This window comes from Columba livia, chromosome 1 (assembly GCF_036013475.1).
Source record: "Columba livia isolate bColLiv1 breed racing homer chromosome 1, bColLiv1.pat.W.v2, whole genome shotgun sequence".
Classification (NCBI taxonomy): Eukaryota; Metazoa; Chordata; class Aves; order Columbiformes; family Columbidae; genus Columba; species Columba livia.
Window position 1 is genome coordinate 141,701,244 of NC_088602.1, and position 22,760 is coordinate 141,724,003.

Sequence of the window (22,760 nt, forward strand, 5' to 3'; positions counted from 1 at the left end):
TGGGAAAATGAACTTTAATTATTGGCAGTTGAAACAGATTTGAATAGTAAGAAACCAAGAAAACTAGAACATCACCCGTCTGCTTCCTTTCCCAGGCTCAACTCCTTCACTCACAGCTCCTCTACCTTCCTCCCTCACACACACCCTGAGTGGCACAGGGGAATGCAAAATGAGAGGTTGTGGTCAGTCCATAGCACTTTTCCTCCTCCTCACATCGTTCCCCTGCTCCAGTGTGGACTATTCCAGAGGCTGCAGTCCTTCAGGATAAATCTGCTCCAGCATGGTCTCTCCAGGGGCTACAGGGCAACCTCTGCTCTGGTACCTGGAGCACCTTCACCCCCTCCTTCTACTCCTCTCACCTCAATGCTCACAAAGCTGTTTCTCATACTTTATTTTTCCCTCTCACCTCACAGCCTATGTTGTGTTTCTGGCTTTTCTCGAATGTGTTTTCCCAGAGGAGCCCAAACAGTGGCTGTGGGGCTCCACTGTGGCCTGTGGTGGGTCTGCCAGAGCTGGCTGGAATCACCTGTGTATATATACACAGATGTCAGGGAGCAGTGAGAGTGAGGCTTCTCCACTGAAATCAGGCACCAAGAGTGACAACTGCACAGGCAAGGCCATCTCTTAACTCACCAGGATGCAGATCTGCAATTTGCAGTACCTAAGGAGGGCTGAGGTGGTGAGAGCAATCAGCTCCATCAGCCTTTCAGTGGGCTGTCACACAAGGTGGGGTAGGGAGGCAGGTCCAGCATCCATTCAAGAAGCATAGGCAAGAACAGCAAGGGAAATTACTGCAACATAAGTCCAAAGTCTGCCCAAGAGACCAGGACTGGTCTAAGACTAGAGATGAAGCAATCTACAACATAGATTCAGGTTTAGCTCTTGCGAAGAACTGCTTGTGTATGGAAACACCCAGAATACATGTTTACATAAGATGGAGGGTAGAATGAACCAACAGTCTTTATGCAGCACATTCAAACCATGACTAGAATCAGGGAAAACTGGAGAATGCTAATATCTGTGGCCACAGAGAGGTCCTTCAGCTTTCTTTTTCCTCTTGTAGGAATGCTTCAGATTTTCAGGCTGCTCAGGATCCCAAGGAACACTGAACAGAGGATAATGAACTCTGAAAACAATTCTCATTCACATAATTGGCATGCTTGGTCCAGTCATTCACACACTGCAAGTCAACTGCATGTAAGTGCTAACACAGGCAAAGAGGGACAGTGGTTTCTCAGTTGCCACACAGACAATAGCTGTCTTTGTTCAAGCCTAAAATTGAATTTAAAGATATTAAAAAATCCTGCTTAATATCTAAAGTCAAAGGGAAAGCATTATCCATGAGAAACTGAAGCAAACAAACTTCTTACCAGAAAGGTTAGGTTAATATACATATACTTTTATATATATATATATATATATATATAATCCCCATGGTGGGGGTTGTGATTTTTTCTTGAAAACAACATAGAGTCCAAATTCAGCATATGACCGTTTTTAATATAATGGATAATCAAACATTACACAAAGTAAATCTACACTTTTACAGACAAAAGAATATGTATGAGTCTTTAGTTCAACAAAACCAAGCACCTTATTTAGCATGTTTATAGTTAATATTTCAAAATTTCCCAAGACATTTGAGCATGGACAGCACATTGAGGGAGGTGAGCCCTCTCCTCTCCTCAGCACTAGTGAGACTGTGCTGGGAGGACTGAGCCTCACTTTGGGTTCCCCAGTGTCTACTGGCAGAGACACGAGGGAGCGAGTCTGGGGTTGTCCCATTTGGATGTTGTCCTGAGAGGTGGAAGATGTGGGTATGCATCTCCTTAGTCTCAGAAGGACACTAAGCCCAAGGGCATGTGTGGTTTCCAAGCAGGAGCAGCGAGAGCCCATCATTAGCTCCAAGTAGAAAGACAAACATAAAAGAATTATTTCAGTAACATAGTGGCAAGGAGGTGGCTTCAGATTGTGAAACCTGTTCTTACCTAGGCACACAGTTTAGGGCTGTTGGTTCTATCCCAAGGTAGAATTAATAAATAAATAAAAAATCATAATGCATTAATTTCCAAAGGGGAATTTGAAAGTTCAGTGTTCAGTGTTTTGTTTTTGGTTTGGTTTTTGTTGTTGTTTGTTTGTTTGCAGGTTTTTAGCTTTTTTCCTGAGAGCTGCTCAAAGGAGATCAAGAGACCTAAAAGAACAAGCTTTTTGAGGTTCCCAACCCCTCAAACAGCAATGATCTTCTGGATGTCTTCAGTAAACCTCTCCTAATGCCCAGACGCTATACGGTTCTCTTGAACTGCGTTCTGAGTATGCCCTGCATTTTCCTTACCTTACCTGAAAGCCGGCTGGTAGAGGCCTGACATTTAGTAGCACTGTGCAAGAGAACAAGCCAAACTTGTGCTGCCTGGAGTAAAGGACGGATGGAGCCAACAGGGAAGCATGTTTGTCATGCACACTGAAAATTAAAATCTAATTTCACTGAGTCTTTCATATACAGAAAGCTGTTTCCCCAGTTTTGAAGGTGTGAACAAAGAAAACTGTGTTCATCACGGCTATCTTAATGATTCCTAGTTCTTCATTAATGGCAAATACCTGGGGCTGAAATATCTTTAGAAAAAATAAGGCTGAAAGTGAAAAGATATCCAGGTAACACATCTTAGTCAGAGTTAGCAGTGCTTTTAGCACAGAACAAATCTTGGCCACGGTCTCACAATTCACTAGTTACACAGCCCATAGCCCAGTCCTACTACTTCTTTCACTCCAACATACACAAGTTGCTGAGCATATTATTCAGTGGTTTTACTTCTAGCTCAAAATGTTTATCCCTTTGAAAATGATGGTACATGATAGGGGGTAGAGAGACTTGTGCAAGTCATAATAAAACTGATACATTGCTTTAAATGGGTCACTACACTGACCAAAGATAAGCCAACCAGCAGAGGGGGCGAAAGTCCCACTTTCTTCCTGTAGGCACTATTGCTGGAGAGTCATACCTCAAAAAAAACAACAACAACAACAACAAACACTGAGCAAAGCATTGAGAACAGGAGACTATGGAACACAAGCCACCTTTTGTCAAATGGAAAAGAGCAAGCTGATAAGGAGCTTACAGCACAAGTGTATTGTCAGCGTCCAATACTAGAAGAGTCTGGGCATGAGAGGATGCAAATCTTTACCCTTTCCTTAACGTGACTATTAGGCCTCAGAAAAAGTAACCAAATGTGTAAACCTTAAATAAAGAGACAAATCATGAAAAGGCTGATGCAAGGTGCAAAGATTTATGTGCATAAGGGAAAACAATTGGTGTCGTTTATTTATTAAAGAGCCTAGAACTGTGCAGAGGCCGCTAATACAGCCTGCAAGTTTTGTAACTTCCAGCTATTTGTTGCTTCCCTCCTGTATTTATTTGTTGACACCCACTCTCTTTTTTTCCAATTCGAAAACACACATTAAATCAATCCAAAGGTCCCCATACATTCACATAATTTATGGCACTACTTGTTGTGGCCAGTGAGTGTCACTCTTTCCCAGTGAATTACAAAGACATCATTCTTTTCTAGCACAGGGTAGGCTGGATAAACTATCATTCCTCATATAAAATGTATTTATCTGAAATGTAGTATCGCTTCAGATCACTTTTAGTCATAAAAGATCAAGACTTGCCTTTAGCAAGAGGGAAAGGGTTAGCTTCAGAGTACCTGGAATATATTCCAGTTTCAATAATCTCCTTTCCCAAATCCAAATCCCAGTGTAAAACCCTTACAGTAATGTCAAGCAGAAAGTTCTTGTCTTTGTATACTGTATTATTAACAATTTCAAGCACTGTAGTGCCACATCTACCTTGTCACTTTTGTCAATTGTATGACATGACAGAATGATACCTACACAGCATATGACAGTTGAGGCTATAGGTGAAGACACACTTGAGACCAGCATTCAGAGCAAGGCAAGCAAGGACAACGTCAGCTCTAAACAGTACTAGACCATCATACTGTGTTATTCCAAGACAGCTCAAAGTGGGGATGGATGACCTTGAGATCCTCGACCTTGATTCCAAAAACATAAGAAATCATCACAACCTGTTTATTTGAACCTGGAAGAACAGCAAAACTTGCATAAGAACTTTAGGTAATGTCGGAGAGCCTGAGACTCAGCCTGAATGCCAGAAAGCACGAGGAGACATTAGCAACTAACATGATGATGGGGAAATGAGCAGCTTCTTTGTCCAAGTGATACAAAGCCATTTTAAGCAGTAACAAAAGCAGCTCACAGGAGGTGGGTACAGAGTAAGTTGCAGTGAGGACAAAGTCAAAGATAACATCAGCCTACTGACTGAGTAAGTAAATCAAGTTCCCTACAACTACCAATAGCAAGAACAGAAACAAAAAAACAAACAAAATAGAAAAAAAAAAAAAAAAGCAAGCTCAAATCAAAGACTGTTCAAGACAGTTCACCTAATCAGCCAGCATGCCATGAACTGTTAGTAAAGATGTTCCAGTAATCTCTAATCACAACAGTGCTCTGTCACAGATAAAACGGGTTTAGAAGACTATGCAAAAATTTCTATGGAATTAGAGATACATGCTGTAGGAGGGGGGAGCAGGTATCAGTCTTGCACAGCTCAGCAGCAAACTGCAGTGGCAGTATTCTTCCAAGTAGCTTGTCACAGGAGAAAGCTGTGGTTTATAAAAACAATTTTCTTCTTATTGACCCCAGTTTGGCTGAAAGATGCAACCAGCAGTGTCCTCAATTGTAAATCCTAAGCCAATCTCAGCAATCTTTCACTTTTATCTGATGGGAAGCACATATTTATTTTCCAGCTAGGCGATTTATATGGAGAGGGAACTAAAGTGTTAATTTACTTTAAAACTGCTAATAATTGCACAGACAAACCTCAACCCATCCCAGTCCCCAGGGACTGCTTCTTCAGCTAACACTGGATTAAGCCATTTCTAAAATACGATGTAGCCCACAGCAGAGATGTATTTCCCCTCACTTGCACAGTCGAAATAAGTGACTGCAGCACATCCACTTCTTGAGCTGAATTAGGGGACATTTTATCAGGAGATCACCCAGACTGCTCATGATCATTTTGCTTCATGATTTATTAGTGAGAGCACAAATCCCATTTTTTGACCCAGTTTTGCTCATACTGAATGGCTGCTAGCATGTGACCATTCAGAATGAGAGCATTTTGGGGAACGTGAGACAGACAAACATGTTATGAATCAAGCCTGACTTAAGATTCTCAAGAAATTAAGAGTGCGGCTCAGAAGAAAGCAGCTGAGGACTGTTTCGATCTCAGTTCATTCATTAAAATGAGAAAAAAAGGTAAAAAGGACAAGAAATATGCCACTTGTAGTCTCTGTAACCTCTTTAAGATGGTTGTCTTATATAGAAGGATTTCCATTCTGAACTATTATTTGATGCTTTTTACATCATTCTAAACATGTAATATACACTTGGTCAAAGGACTGGAGTGCTACATTTTTGTCTATATGAAGGGAGAGGAATTCCACAAACTCTGGCAAATAACTATGAGGCAGAATTGTAGGGGAGAGCTAATGTGTAAAATAAAAATAGCAAAATAAAACCTCTTTTTCTGAAGTGCTTCAAGCGGTAAATTCAGGTTTTGCTCATTTGATAATTTCTTGTGCTTCTGTTGTCTCGTTTTGATGATAAAAACAATTTTCTGTTCATGCTATCTTTTCTCATCTTACTTCCTTCCACAGCTTTTGCAGCTAAAGTGCTGTTGTCTACAGAGACAGTGAATTCTGGACATAATTTTAGATGTGAAACAGAAGACAACAGGAACCTCTTTTGCAGGTAATACCTGAAGCTCAATTTAATTTCCATTATAACCACAAATCACCATTACTCCTAAAAACTAAGATTATAAGATAAATTATTAAATTTAAGATTGACAATACTAACATATCTTTAACGTGTCTTTACTAACGCATCTTTAATTTTTTATTTGGACTAAAAATCATAAACATTTAACATTTAGAAGTTTCTTTATCTGTTTTTTTATTTTTGAGGTTTTAGAGTTGAAACAGGGAAAATTTGAAAATACATAATTAAATTTAAACAGGTGTCATGTTAATTTAATATTTATTCAAGGAATCAGTACACTAAGAAAGATATAAAACGGATTCAGATTTTTATGTAGAATATCAAGATAAAATAAAGGTAAGAATCCCAAAATAGAGCTATTGAAAGTGTCATCAGTTGTAAAAAATTTGGATGATGAACATAAACACACTCAATTATATCAAAATAAAGTTAAGCTTCTTACTAAAAAAGGTAAAGGCATCTTGAGAAGCAGATGGCATTAATTGCTTTCTGTATCCAAAGGTCAATTTTTGTGTTCATGAGAGCTCACATTCAAATTAAATGTTGTGTATTTTTATGTATCATAAAAAGTGGGAACTACCTGCTGATTTCCTGACGTGTTAAGAAAAAAAAACCCACAGTATTTTTCCTGTACATTGCAATACTGCAATGACTATTTCAGAAGCTATAAAACATGCTCATTCCATTGCAGCAGAATTTGCTCCTGAGTTCAGCTCTGCTCCATAACCTCCCACTCAAAACCACAGCATTAAAAATAATAGGCTACATGTTACTATTGTACATCTGAATCCACAGAGAACCTGGAAGAATGGAAAGGATGTGTTAGGGCTCTGAGGGCACCAAGAGGCTCTGATTGCCCTGAGATGCGTGAAGATCAACCCAACACGTTAGATCTTCCTGCTAATGCCTCGTCACCCACCTTTTACCAGCAATACAATACCCACCTGCAGTCATGGTACAAGGGCATCCAGATTATTATGTGGAGCAGATTTTGGTTACTCAACTACTTTGTGAAAGGATTCAATACCTCAACAATCGGCAGAGCTATGGGCCACATTAACACTCCTGGGAACTGGGGACAACATGCATAAAGCTAAAACAAGGGCTTTTTACATGTCCTACTCCAAAACCGGACCTTTGCAAAGTGCAGGAACACACTTTGATAGGAAGGGGGTTGCTCTCAGGACCCTGGTTGCATCAACATGCTCTATTTGCTCTGGTCAGCCGTTTGGTGCACTCAGTGCCCTGGCAACATGTGTGATTACTTCACAAATTCATCTCAGGACATGCCTACACAAATGTTACTGGAGCTGAAACTGAGCTAGTTTGAACTGCCTTGTCTGAGAACTGCTGAAGGCAGCATATCTCCACACAGGTTAGCTGCCTAAAATGCTATGTGTGCTTTCCAGTTTGCTCTGGTACCAGTGTATGATCTAGCTAGTTTAAAGTGAGTGCATGTGTGCTGCCATGTCCTGGGTCAACATGTCCTCATGAAGCTCAGAAAACCTGCAGTCCAAAAGCTGTGCAATCTTGTCATCTGTAAGACGTTAAACAAAGCAGAAGATTATCTACATTTCATTCTTTGTATGAATAACGTGAAGAAAAAAAATGATTGTTCAGCAGGCTTATACAGCATTAGTTCTTACACAGAAGATCCAGAATTCAGAACTGAATATTTTTTCTAGCATGTATAATCTCAGTAAAAAGCTCTGCCTTTCCACTACTATCTATCAGCTCATAGTAGTGAAAATAACAAGACTCTCAGTTCTGCTGCTCAGGTATGCACTTAACGTGATTATTTTCTATTGGCTTCCTCCAGGTTCTGTGACGCTCTCATACCATCCCATTTTGAGTCCCACAAAACAGGTTCCTCTGAGTGCAAGGATGCCTCAATCCAAGGCCTTCCCAATACCAAGAGCTCCTTTTTGAACTCCCCAAAATGCTAGAAACCTCCTCCACTAGCAATGTTTCAAATTTCAAACACAGCTGTTCTTCTTTTTTCCAGGCAGTCCCAAATAGAGCACCTAGATCCGAGATGCTCTAATAATCTTACAGTACAGTCTGTAGGCTGCTGCCACCTCCAGCAGGACAGAAAAGCTTGCTGAAGCTAGTGGGAATGGTAAGTACCTGATTAGTGCTCCTCACAACCAGCATGAAAGTAGATCTTCCCATTCTTTACTTGAAGTGTTCAGACATTGAACTTGAATCAGATAAGGGATAGTTTCTAACATTATCAGCCAGAGTCAGATAGACTGAAGATGGCAAAAGTAACAGGAACATTTTATGGTAGGTACTATATAAAAACATATACAAAACCCCAAATGGTACTGTTCCAGGCAGTGATCTTACAGTATATAATTTTCATTTCACTTAACACAAGTAGCCATTTGTGGGTGTACACAACCTCAGTGTGAAGAAGCTGGAACTGCTCTCCTCTCTCACTGGATAAGTGTTTCCTGGAGTGGGAGGCAGGGAGAGGCTGAAGCTGAGACCCCTGAGGTGCCTTTCAGGACCCATGGTATACATCGCAGTCCCAGAGACAGGTTTTATACACTGCTGGAGACGTTCCTGCCACAGTGGAGGAGCTGTTTGTACTCTCAGTGCTCACCACAGGCTGTTGGAAAGAAGCCATGGGGTTGAGCTGGGTGAGCAAGTGGTATCTGTGTTATGACAAAAGTGCTGGAAACAAGTAGCAGAAACAAAGGTCAAGTCCTCTCTGCTCTCCAAGTAAATCCATTCCCATAGAAACAAACAATCCTTTTGCACCTTCTTCTCTAACACAGCAGAACAGCTTTATCTTCTCCTTCCAATACCCTTAAAACAGTAGTCAGCACACACTGCCTTCGTATTTTTTTTAAGGTTATTATCTCTGTCACTGAGCCATGCACCAAACTGCAGGTTAGTTTTTAGGAGTCTAAACTTAAAGATAATTTGTTTAATTAACTGCCAACTAATCTGTAGAATCCAACAAGCTACATCTCTGTTGCCTCTTAGGCAATCAGGAAACCTCCTTGTGGATTGCTCCTAACAGGCTCTGGGATGCTAAACATAGCTCTAACCAATGTCCTTTTCAAACATACTGGAGAAAAAAAACCTTGAGTGAGTGCCAAATTCCCTTGGACAATGTGGGACAATAGTTGAATATGTGGTACAACATAAAAACCTTTAACAAGACTCACCACTGGTGTGTCTTTAGGTCTCGCTTTAAGTTTTTGTTTGACAAACAAGCTGTTCCCCAAGATGCAATGACAAAGTTCACAAGTTTAAACTTGTCAACAAATGACTACCAGGTCCTGGGTCTCCCTAAATAATTCTGATTAGATTTCTGGGATACTTATAGGTAAAGTAAGTGGATGGGTGTGAGTTTAATTTGTTGGTTTGAGCTGAAAGCACTTAAAGCTCATCACATGCCAATTTCCCTTTCCCCACCACTGCCAGTTTGGCTTTCTCTTGTTCCCTGCTATCCATACTCTCTGATGCAATGGGCAGTTCTCTGTGCTGCAAGGGGGTGAAAACAGGTTGTGATTGATTACTTGCTTGGGGTAGTCATTTACATCAACAGGGAACAGTCTTCCTTGTTGGTGGCTGTTCAGTTCCTAAAGGGAAGGAGCTGATAAGGAGGAGACATAAATAATTACAAACTAGTAAAGCTGGTCTACTCATTACTATCCAGAAAAGAGCTAAGATGCTGCTTTCTGGTATTTTGTAGTCCCCTTTGAGTCTTTCTGTGATTCCCAAGGATGTCAAGCCATAGTTTGATCTTTTACTTTAGCAAATACTGAGAGCTGCTAAAAATAGAGCAGTATTACCTCTCAAAACACCTGGCTTTCTTTTCTTCATATTTTTTACTTTTGTGAAGACAGAAACTGACCCCTTATCAACTATGTACAGACTCCTCCTTACTCTCTCTTTAAAAGGAAAAAAGAAAAAAGGTTTTACTTATCAGAGGAAAGAGGATTTTCTGAGAATTTCTTATTTGATTTTGGACTCCCACTTAACACAGTTCACATCAACAGAAGACAGAGGTGCCATGTTTTCCTAAGGGAGGTCTTACTAATGTACACTAAATTTTAGTATTTCTTTATTTCTCCTGAAGTTCATAAGTCTTATGCATAAAACAAGAGGATACTGCTTTTTCATCAATGTTTTTAAACCATCATCCTTAAATCTGTTTCACGTGTTAAAAAATTTAAATAGGCAGTACTAGTACATTGGACAGTTGATCAACATGGGTTAAAGGTAACAAGTGAGTGCCTCTCTGTGTCCCAATCTCCCTAACCGTTACTTCATTTGGGAAAGTAGATAGTGCAACTGTAAACATGTTTCTGTTGTTATTGTAGCCAGGGACAGATTCTGTTTAGTAGATAATTGCCTATGAGTATGTTCTACTGAAGCCTGCAAACACTTGGAACTAGTAGGTTAACTACAACACTGAGAGCAAAATTATTTCAAGTACTTTATCAAGGGTGAACACTTTCAAGGTCATGCTGTAACAATCTCATTTTTCTATGGAAGACAAACCTAATGAAAGCTCTTAAAGGAGAAATAATAATCATTCCTCCTTTTAACTTTTGCATCAAATAATGCCATTTCTATCAAAGACTATCTGCATGGTTTTTTTGTGTTTATCTGCTGCAGATAAATGTGCTTGAAATGTTGATATATGAGATGCTTGTGGGAACATTATCTCTTGAATAACAAAAAAAGAGATGGGTGAGGAGAGGACAAACTTATAAACTGGTAGACAGAGATATACTCCTTGGCAACCAAATACAAAATAGTAGCTTTTCGGCCTTTTGGGCTTGCCAAATTTCATGGCCTCTGCAAAGCTATGTTTAGAAAAGAAAACATTTTTAGAAACATGTGAGTTCTACAGTAAAAGAAAATCAGCAAAAGTTATTACAGAAAAGCTGTTGAAACCTATGCTCTGTAGTGTTCAGTGGGCCACTGGTGTTTTTAACACAACTAGATATGTCTTTCCCCTGCTGTGTTCCTTCCTTGAAATGGAGCTACTGTGACTTACTTCACTGTGTGAAAGCCCTTAAGCTAGATACATACAAATGGCTTATACACATTTCTAGTTTAAATTATATCCAAAACCTGGTTCTTAGTATCTTAGATAAATTTTTTTATCCTATACACTGTTTGCTCCAGCAAGATGGGAAGTCAAACTGTTCTGTTCTACTAACACACTAGGACAGAAGAAACCCAATTGCTTCAGCTGGAGTTAAATTACAAGAGAAAGAGATTGGATTAATGGTAATATGTCCAACTAAATCTATGTGTAATTACACCTATTGATCCTTTGGCTTTTTGCTTGATGATAAACTACAGAGTTGTCCAGCAGAGACAAATATCTTGAAGACAGCATGTTGTCAGGGAGAATAAATGAGCATAGCCAACATAAAATTCTATTAGGGGCTCCAGAGGCAGGGGTTGCTCTTTATTTTAAGTGGTTATTTTGTGGTAAGAAAATTAAGGAGAGCATGTCCATTTTTTTGTGCTATAGAAGTGCAAGACTTTCTAATTCCTGCGTGCATGAAGCACTTAAGTTTCTTCTAAATGGGATTATACTGTGTTATGTTGAATAGCCAAGTGCTTCTACAAAACATTCCCGCTAGTCTGAAGAAAACCTCATTCCTGGTGCTTACATAATTTTGTTATCCAAATGAATTTCTGACTCAGTCATAAGAGAAGGTTGTCCATATGCCTTTGTAGTCAAGTTGTGGTGTCCCTCGGTTCTCTCAGAGGTCTGTTTCCAGGCTCCTGAGGTTTGATGTTTTGTGGAAAGGTCTTGACCTTATACCTATGTGATCCTACACAAATTAGACTTGGTTGGAAACTTTGGTAAAGGAACTATTTTTCTGTTGAAAACACCAATATGTTAAAATTAGAAAGTAGTCTGGGAATGCGTTGATTTCAGCAGAACTGGAGGAGATCAGAGAGGTTCAAATGGAACCTTGCCTAGCTTTAGATGCTGCTAACAGGCATCCTGCCTGACAGGGAGTTTGGGTATACCTAACTTCCTGGTTTGCCACAGAATAAAGTATTTTCAGGGATCTGAAGCCTTCAACCAAAGGAAAAGTCCACCTAGAACATGGGTATATGGAAGGTATCTGTTTTTACTTTTTTTCCTTCAGCTTATTCTAGGTTGCATCCAGAAATGCCTGATAGCCCAGTTGCATGTAATATGAAGTTGTCCAGCTGGCTCCAATCCAAAGTAGTTAGCCAGTATTTCTACACACCTAGAAAATTTTAAAGGTAGTTTACAAACACACACTCTACTCTGCATTTTTCTTTAGACCTTTCACCTGCATATGTATAAATTGTCACAAACCAGTTTTAATCAATAGCTAATACCAATGCTGTTCAAATCACAGCATGAGCCACACATCACAGGGAAAGATCTCCCACTTCAAACCAGCTTTCTGAACCAACTTCCCAAAGACATGTTATTTTTTAAAAATCCACAATTCCTACTAATAATGAGCCTTTCACATTTTCAAAGCATTTAACAGCCTCACATATTTACTGCTCTTTAGAGCTCTAAGACTTGGATTTTGCCTTTTCTCTGAGGTTAGCTGGCACTAATCCAGAACTGATAAATTACATTCATGCATCCATTACAATTGCCAGAAGCACTGATCTTACAGAAACGTTTTCTCAGTGCCTTGCCATTCCTAGGATTTAATTGAGTGCCTGTATCTTCCTCTAACATCCATGCTGCTATGTTTGTCTTTTTTGCTCTTATCTCCATATGTCTTGTTACCAGAAGGTCCGGATGTCCTCTCCTTCCCTGGGTACAAGAATCAAGCTTTTGTTTTGATTCTGAGGCACTATGACTTTCTAGAAGAGATCTCATAAGTTCTTTAAACATAGACAGAAACAGTTCATCATAATTACTTCATGATCAGTGTTCATGAATCTGATATTTATCATCAACTTTGACTGTGAGAAAAAAAGATCAGTAGGTTTCAGCATGTGATCTAAGACACAACTCCACAGGGACAGGAAATTACTGCCACCATTTACAAAGTAACACAAATCTCTTTGTAGTACTCACATGAATTCATGTTTCTGAGTTCAAGTTTCAAAAAAAGGGAAAAAAATAAATGCATATAAAGTTGCTGTGCAAATACATTTATTAATAAGCTAGTGCCAGCTTGATTATCATGTAGACATCTGAAACACTTTTGTTCTTGAATTTGATACCATGTGGATTCAACAAGTTAATGAGCGATTGAAACATTAATGTCAAGGAGTACCTTTTTATTTTTATTGTTTCTGTAAGAATAGAGCATTTTTCCACAAAAGAGTAACAAAATTCCATCAACAGCACCATATTAATGTCACACTACAGTATTTATTTTCATTATAGAAACAAATGGTTTCACTGTAGAAACAACATTAACCTGTGGGAAGACTAATGTGTATTCATTGCAGAGTCCATTATAAAATTGAGCTTCTAGAATAAGATGGATTGAATTTCTTACATAAATGATGGAAAAAGTCATCAATAATTTCAAAAAATGAAAATAAAACTTATGCAGCCTGTGGCTTTGTGCTCTGTGGTTAGGTTATTCTGTGCCTAAAGTGAAGTATGCTCAGATCAAAGTTCTTCCTTAGGAACTATTGTAACACCTCTCTCCTGAAAAAGACTCTTTGGTGCCAAACAATCTACTTGAGCTCAAGGGAAGTATTTTCATCTTTGGGGTTATTAACTTATCCATCTTCTACCCAAATGCTTATTTTAACAAAACATGAAGAAATTTAGTATCTCTGACATGTCTCATCCTCTGTCAATATTAGCTGAAACTTGCCAACTGGCTCAAAATTTTTTTGCAAGGCACTTTTAGACAGATGCGCTCAGACAGTGTGGTTGCAGAAACCTCATTTCCTTCGGAAAAGAGGCTAAAAATTTATAACTGTCTCCATGTATTTTTAGAACAGCTCAGTCTCTGGACTTTCTAGAATACTAAAGATAATTCTGTTTAATATTAGTGCACCTCCATTAGCAACTTAAGCCATTCCCCCATATCCAGTTGACCATGCAACCCTAAGTAGTAGTAGTAAGATTATTTCACTTGCATGAAGTTAATAGTTCTTGGGTTTATTCCCTTTAATATCACTCATCTTTTGGTATCCAAAGTTTATCATCATAGACAAGCCATCAGCTTAGTACCGCTCTGTACATATAGATACATAGATACAGACATATAGACATAGCATATAGACAAAAATTAGCTACTGTAGTTACAAATTGGAAAACTTCTCAGTTCAATTTCTGTATAAAATGTCCAAATAAGTAATTGCTATGCTGGAAATAAACATCCTGAACCTAATAAGGATAATAAAAAACCCTAACTTACCCTTATGAATGTACATCATGTCCAGACATAAGCTGTGACATCTAGGTCAAAACCAGAATCTTGAAAGCAGTCATATGCTTGCAACTACTCTGAACTTTAGTTGTTGCTCATGTTGGTTACATTACAATCACATCGTTGGAAAAAGCAAAATAGCTGCTTGCATTCTAGAGATAAATGTGCAATGGAGAGAAATGGGAATTTGATGGTCCCTTTGAGATAAACAGTTATAAATAATGGGCAATAGGGTCCATTTACAGATAAAAACATAAGCAGGAAAATACTATGCTAACTTACTTGCTCTATATATTAGTTTATCTGAGAGCTTTTATACTCAAAGAATCAAAAGATATGCAGGCAAATGTCTCACATTTTATTTTTGCCCTTTAATGTGCTTTACATCAGCAGTGCTTGTATGCTGAACAAAAACGGAATATCAGCCAGAATGGTGACTCCTTCAATTGTATTAACAGAACACGACTATAGCATTTCTTACATGAAGCTGAGGAAAGTGAAAAAAAAAAAAAAAAAGAGAGAAAGTACAGTCTGAAGAGAAACAATAATGAAAGAAATATGTAATTTTTAGCTTGTCCCAATGATCTGAACTCTCTTCTTTTCATATTGCTCATGGTGATGCACACATTGGTACATAGAATCTTTTGTAAAGGAAAAATCCCTTAGCAGGCCAGCCCTCATTTTACAAATATGTTCTTCACCTTCTGTCCTTTCCTCACAAAGTTATAAGTTAGCAACAGTATTGATATTGTTCATACAAGTTACTCAACAGTAACTCCTTAGATGAGTTCTTTGCAAGAAGCTGCCAGGAGCCTGCATATGTGTGTGTGTGTGTGTGTGTGTGTGTGTGCCTCTCTGTGAGGAAGCTGTGGGCGTCAGTATGAATGAGGAGAGGGGTAACAAAGCAAACTCACGTTTTCATATTCAACTAAGCCAACATGACAGTTCATTGGTGGTAAAATGGAGAGCTCTCCTGCATCCCATTTCAGTCTTGTCTAACTGGTTAGTACTGGTTCCAGCACCATCAGACCATTTGCTGAGACACTAAAACTCCTTAAGGTATCAAAAGCTACTCACTTTCTTGCTGGGCTAGATCTCTACCATTACAGTGAGTTGACTCAGCTTAGAAAGGCTCCAGCAAGTGCCAGAAGCAGAACACATTATGTAGAAGAAACGTATGGCCAGGAGAGAAGATGGGAAGGTGAGAGAGGCAATCTTCCATTTTTGGTACCAGTAAACTATTATGCCAGCTCTTGTGAAACTATATTCTAAGGAGGACATTCTCCTTTTCTTTCCCATGTGGTCAGAGAGACAGACAACATCCCCCAGGAAGGATTCAGAGCAACAGCCATTTTTCTCTTCAAGTCACCATTTGGAGGAGTTGTTTCCCCATAAATCAAAAGGGAGCCTGGAGAGCAGACTTTGTTGCTAGGCAAACTCTGCATTTGGGAAATGTTTTGCAGTCAAACCAGGTGGTCTGCAGTTCTTGCCAGACAATTTGCAGTGTTACTTTGTAATTATTCTGTACAATTTTATAAGAAATTTAACAGGTGATTACGATCCGCTAGGTGCACTAAGAGGACAATAGTGAACAGTATTTCAAGAGCAGAATGTGTATTACTAACCCGACAGAAGACCATTCACTTTTCCCTGCTGGCCTAGGTTTCTGCTAGCATAATAAGTTGAATTGGCTCAGTAATCCAAGGATATCCAAGGAGAACTGGAGCTGGCAGGACCAAACTGAACTGCTAAGGCAGATGAGGGAAGCAGAACCAGAGGTGGTTTGTTAGCAGTGGGCTGTTAGATTGGCTCACCCCATCTCGTGGGAAGTCATGAGACATAAAGATTGGTCTAACTTTTAAATGAGAACAAGATCTAACACTCATTTAGCAAGTGGCTAAACTAGCACAAAGTAACCTGGAACAGCTGTAAGTTCTCACTTAAACTTTCACAGTGTTACACGACAAGAAAATGGCAGGCCTGAGAACACAATCTGAGAGTACCTCTCATGGGCCTCCCTCTTGCCTTAGACTTGCCTCCCTTTTCAACCAGCCTGTGGTTTCTCTACTGGCTGCCAACAAGCTTTCCAGCTGTGCTAACTCCAGCATTGATGCTGACATCCGTTTGCTAAGAACTGGACTGAGACCAACAGCTCCTTTTGTATCTCCCCACAGTCATTACTTCTTCACTATTGACTTGGATGAGATTCAGACCAGTTGCCTATGGGTTAAAGGTTCCTTCTCCCATCATGAATTCCACGCTCCCTCTTTCCCCTAACTTCTAGCTGTCCTGTCCTACCCCTTCTTCCTCCCAGTGGCTCTCTGAGTTTTTTGACCATTTTCGGCTGTCCTGCTGTTCCAGCTGTTTGTGCCTATCCAGCCTTCTGATCTCCTAAAGCTGCGAGTCCTTTTTTTTCTTTGTCCTTCCTGCTTAAGTCTGCTTCTCTTTGTTCTTCAGGTAGCCTGCTCTTGTATCGCTTCTCCTCCATTTTCGGCATCACTGGCACCAGTCACAACTTCTATGACAATCCAGTCAAGCCTTCTCTCTCTCAGGAGCAGGTTCTCCTCTGTTACTGTTTCACCAGACTCAGTGCAGCCATTTGTTCTGCTTCCTCACTTCTTAGTCCAAGTGCTATCCACCCAGATTCCATTTAAGCTTCTGGCTTTTAAGTAAAAAACAATTAGTTGTCCAACCAACAGCAGCTGAAAAGACCAAAATTAGAAATTTCTGGGTGTTCCAGAGAAATGGAAAAGATAGGACAAGGAGGTTGAATTGCAGTGAGTAAATACAACTGGGCGTACCTGAGAAGAAAAGGTACTATGGATCCACCCTGTTTGCTGAGATATACAGCCAGTTAGTTTCAATGCAAATCTGCATAATCCTGGGATCTGAGCTGTGCAGCTGTGCAGCACAGGGCTCTGCTGTGATGCTGGCACAGCCTTAGACTGATACAAGGTGGCCTCTATCGCTCACACTCAGGACAAATTAACATATGACAGCAAGTAGTTACCCCTTCTCCTTGAACACAAGAGAGAAGGTACTCTTCTCCTATTACCAGTCACCCCTTGGGTCCCTGAGTGCACATATAGGGATCCTTTTCTTTCCATAGGCTTGAATTGCACCTTTCTACTTCTCATTCTGTGCCTCTACAAAAGTGACAGAAAAGCCAGACCATCACCACCTTTTGCCCAGGGGGAAAGTGACCTGCAAAGCCTTGGCAGTGTAGCGTTCCCCACTAAAATTACATTCTAGCACTTTGACCACATACATCAGATTCTGGTTTTGGTTTATGATCATTGCTGCCTAGCATCTAAACAGAGGTCAGTAACCTTATCATGAGGAAAACTGTCTGGCTTCACTCCTCCCTACTCAGCTCACACGTATTGGAACACAGTATTTTAGCCAAATGAACACAATGTTCTAGACTATAATTGAGCCATTCCAGTTGTAATTAAACACATATACATTTCAGAAATGTAAACTCATCACATCAATAAGGTTCCACTTACAAATAAATAATTTAAATTAATAGATTTGCCAAGTAACTTCATTGCCATAAATAACTCATCACCAATACATATTGTACTAATCATTCAAAAGATAAAATATGATGATTACACCCTAATAGCTTGACATGTGGGTGTGATCTAAACAAATGCATAGTTGTATTTAGAAATCAAATTTAAGACATCCACACACTTCTTTTTCTGGACTGAGGTCCATATGTCAAGCAGCTGGACTTTAACATATATTGATATCCAACATATAGCTGCAAGAACTGGTTGGTCAGGATCAATGTATTGCGGTTGCATGTCACAGCTTTTTATCAAGCCCTCATCTCTTTCTAACTTGTTCTTTACCCTATTCTTGGGGATTTCAGAAGTTAAGTATTTCACAGTACCTACAGTGAAGCTGAAAATTACTTAAATGAGGAAGTTTTCAGAACTGGGAAGGAGAATTCTCAGGCAAATCCACTCATCTCTTCAAATATTTTATTTTTAAACCACAATTTTAGCCTGGAATAACTTCACTAAAATAAGATGAATTTCAGATGTAACTGGGCAAAAATAACTCCCCTTTCTAACCTATCTTATGATGTTCCTTGAGGACTTGAAGCATCAGGCATACAATAAATGTTACACGAGATGAGATTGTTTCGGTAATTTCAGAATGCAAGAGGAAGGTCACCACCTGGAGCACTTGTTGTTCCCTTGTCTTGCCTGTTAGGTTCTTTCTAGCAGAACTGGCTCCAGATCAGTACAGACTCCAGTCCCTCTTGGATAGAAACTTCCAACAAGTTTGTACATGAGTTATGTGGTCTTTGTGGCATATGAAGGACAAAAGGACAAAGAAGGGATGCTGCATATCCAGCTCTGTTGGCTACACAAATATCAGCTACAGACTTGGAAGACTGGATTTGTTGTTAAAATAGTCATCATCATCATCAGATCAGCTCTACATAAATTACCTGAAAACCATAGATATAACAGTGGAAGCTTTTTTAAAAATAAATTACAGCTTGTACTCGTTATAAAATTAATTCTACTTTAGATTAGCTCTGTATTGTTTTAACAATGTTTCACTTTAATGATACTTAATATTGAATAACATGTTCTTTCCAAAACAGAAACTTGTTGTATAAATGAACACACCATGTAGTTATTTGGATTATTACTAGGACAAATATACTTAGGTTTTAGCCAGCATTTTGTCCTATGTTTAAATATTTCACTTTCAAGCAATCTGAAATGAAAAGCTTTTAAAAGGTGCCAAGTTCCATATTATTTCCTTAAAGTTAGGAACCCAACTATTGTTAAAAAAAAAAAAAAAAAAAAAAAAAAGGAGTTTTCTGTTTGTAATAGCAATGTTTTATCGAATTTTCTAGTGTGGCATGTGTGCATGTATATATATTTTTTTAAACTGAAATGCCCATAGCAGAATATAAGTACATATTAAAGGTCAACCTTAGTCTGAGATAAAAGCAACTCAAATGATGAAACATATGGATTTTAGCAAGATTAATAAGTTCTAACCTCAAATAGGCTTACATCGTGACTATTCACTTATTTAAATCTCATAAATTGCATCTCTTTAAGCCTCAGGAATTATTATATACTGTAAGCATAGTCCTTGAAAAAGACCCTAGCCTTTTACTTGGTAAAATTTCATGAATCAAAAAGTCCTTTTAAAAAAATCCATATATGATTTTGAAGGGTGAAAGGGCGCAAGTATTAATAAGACCATCTATTTTATGCCAAATAGAAGCATTATGACTTATTATAATTGCCATATATTTCTCTGGGCTGTTTCTGACTGCAGTAACTGATAATGGTTTTTACAAACTGCAGTCAACCCATCAGTTCATCTGAGACAAACAGAATAATTTCAACATTCTGCATTTCTTCAGGACCTATGCTAATTTTATAATAAAAGCAAGGAATTTGGGCTCAGTTTGCATTCACCATAGCCACCAAAACTTCCCCTTGCCTCAGTGAGAACACAGCCAGACAATTTCTACAGCTAAGATGACAAATTATTCTGTTAAGCAGCATTTAAAACAGCAACTGAGGTCTTGCTAAACTTGACAGATACCATAAGCAGTTCAAGGAAAAGAGAAGCAGCTGTATTAATATACTAACCACTGTTTTACAAGAATAACTGGAAGCCTTCATTTTCTCCTTGCAAGTACTATATGCATGGTATAATGAAAAAAGCGTTTTGCTAAAATTGTACTCATTATGCATTCAGAACTGTATATTAATTCAAATTAGTGATGTTATGAATGTTTGTCCACAAATGACTTCTTTTGGTATTTCAGCATGAGCAAAATAGACTTAAAATGTGACTTACCTGATCACAACCAAACCATCCACATGTCATGTAATTGTAAACTGCAATGTCTGAAACTAGAACAACATAAAGCAGCCAAGGCAGTAATAGAAACTGCCATGACCATATAGGAATTTACATCACAAATATAAAATTATACAGTCTACATCTTTGAAGACAAATATCAAGTGAAGAATAAAAAGGACTCCTCACAAAATGTTAATAGATATAGAGGTTGAGCATTTGAGAGACTGGCTTTTCCTTTGCTTTCAATGGGATCACTCATGCAACAGGTTTTCAGCCTGTGAGCTCAAGTACTGTGGCTTCTGGCTGACTAAGTGGATGGTTTCAAATTTTTCTTACACCAAAGATTATGTAAAAATGTAGGTACTTACACGGTAAAATGATAGATGAAACACTTCCATCCACTGGGCCTCTCTAGGAAGTTGTAGACATCTCCCTGCGTACTAGTTTTAGTTAAATAGCGGCTATGGAAACACTTGGTTGTACAGGCCCTGTGGACCTCACTTTCTGTTGAGGCTGCAGCCTTCCTGCCTTCCGCGGTGCTGTGGGGAATCCCAGATCCATTATCCATTGGAGTTTCTGGATCCAGCGGCACGGAAGAGTACTGCATCTTGCTTATGTTCCCCCGAACTTCCAGCAATGCTGCAGATTTCCTATTTCCACTCAGACTGCTAAGTTGGGAAGTGGAGCCTTGAACCTGTCCACAGAGGTTATACATAGGGTGCCCAACAGTTTCTTCGCTATCACAGGACATCCTGTAACAACGCACAGTTGATAGTAACCCTGATCAATATTTAAAGTTATGAAGAAGGTATTGTATGTCCTCCCTGCCCAGGGTGTTCTCCAGCAGCTGGTAAGATGACTTTCTGCTATTATCAGGAGCTTGTCTTTGACAAGAGTGTGAGCTGTCAGCCTGTCACCTGCTGTCACTCACAGCTTCTGAAATTAAATCAGAAAAACATATTAGACAATAACACATACTAGAGAACAACACATATTAGAGAACAGAAGTAACAGAAGGATGGGAAAGAAAAGAGGTTAAGACATCTGGAGGAAGAAAGAGAATTATAATCCTAAGTTACATTTGTTAAGAAGGAAGACTAGAACTATCTAAAGAGTGCAGCACTAGTACAGCAGCCGAGTTGTCTTGAGAGCTGATCCCATGGTATTGCTTTAAGCTGAACAGTTCTTGAAGTGTCCTGATTAGAGATGGAATTGTAAAAATTTCCTGGAATTTATAAACTTGCTGTTGCCTGAAACACACCTGGCTGAGGTTTTGAACTTCAACACCTTCTCCTCAAGGGATCTTATCTAGAGTGTCAGTGTTACAGAACGATTTTAAGACTTGAAAAATTATTGTAGCCTTCTCATGGAATCTGATCTTGCAGTCCATGGTATTCAAGAACAAATTTTCTCTAGTGTAAACAGGAGGATACCATTAATTCTAACTGTCACTGGGAGGTTAATACTGCTAAAAGAGAAAATATCAAAGACCCCTGGCCTGATTCTTGATTTTCTTCCAGCCATTTAATGTTTGTGGCTAACTTGCTGATTTCAAGCAAGTACTTAGAGAAAACAGAACAGAAAATAAGACTCTCATAAATCAATATATATTTCATGAGGCAGATTTAACTTGCTGCTAATACACACAAATACTTAGCAATATTAATAATTTTGTGACACTGAGAGCAGCTGTCTTTCTGAAGTGTCATTTTTGTACTGCTTAATTTCTTATGCGCTAAGGTGAAAAGCTGCCCTATTTTAAACTCTTAGCTAAAGTGAAAATAAAAAGACAAAAATACTAGAAATATTGCGGAAGGTGACTTTAACTTCAAAGCACTGCTGACTTTAATGTCAAAATTATGTTTCTAATGACATATTGCAATATACTCTGTTATCCACAATACGAATCCTGCACACCTGTGAGTTGCAGCTGACTGCTCCGCTGTCACGAGAGACTCACACCTACATTTTGAGTTACTTTAGCCTCATCAGAATAATTTTGAGACATAATTTCAGCCTTCACCCCCTTTAAAAAAATAAATAAAAATGAAGCTTATTTTTTGTTGTTTCTTTAACACCCTCATCTGTAGGGAATGAACTATCATTGTAGGACATTTGAACAAAGCCCATTAAGTTATCCCACAAGATATTTACAAGGACTAGTGCTCTTTTTACAGTGTGTTCATTCCTTAATACTGGTCATGGTAGGATGGACTAATACATTTCTATATTAGTATTACATCAATAGAATCAGTTCTCTTGGCACTGAAAAGCTGTAGGGACCAGACATTGAAGCACAAAGCCCTTCATCCAAATCAATCTGCATGACCATAAGAAATACACTCCTTACATATAATTAATTTTAGGGTGCTGAGGCTACCTAGACAGGTGCTTGCAGCAAAAGGCTGACTACCCAGCAGCTGCAAACTCAGCTACCTGGAAGATATTTGCTAGCCTACTTAACCAAAGCAGGGGATCCCACACAGTCAAACATAAAGCACAGAAAAGCCTGCAACCAGCTGGCAAACAGTACCTACTTACTCTTGTTGTGAGTCCTTCTACTCCATCTCGCTGCTGCTCCCTCAACTCCACAGAGCAGCCTCCCCAGAGAGGTAAAGGCACAGGAGCTGCTGCTGCCTGACTCTGCCCCCAGCATATCAAGTC

General features: G+C 39.0%; 1 protein-coding gene across 2 annotated transcripts in view; it reads right to left on the bottom strand.

Moving 5' to 3' along the window:
- The window catches only part of LOC102092424 (potassium voltage-gated channel subfamily KQT member 1), a 492,070-nt gene extending 469,310 nt beyond the window's left edge, over positions 1 to 22,760 (bottom strand). Inside the window, exons 1-2 of one of the 2 annotated variants that reach the window (XM_021298409.2) lie at positions 22,638 to 22,760; positions 20,465 to 21,032 (exon numbers count right to left, since the gene is read on the bottom strand). In XM_021298409.2, the coding sequence (XP_021154084.1) occupies positions 20,465 to 20,847 (383 nt within the window). In that variant the 5' untranslated portion in view covers positions 20,848 to 21,032; positions 22,638 to 22,760. Of the gene's footprint in view, positions 1 to 20,464; positions 21,033 to 22,629 lie in introns of both variants that reach the window. The other variant, XM_065033942.1, reaches the window with a different exon arrangement.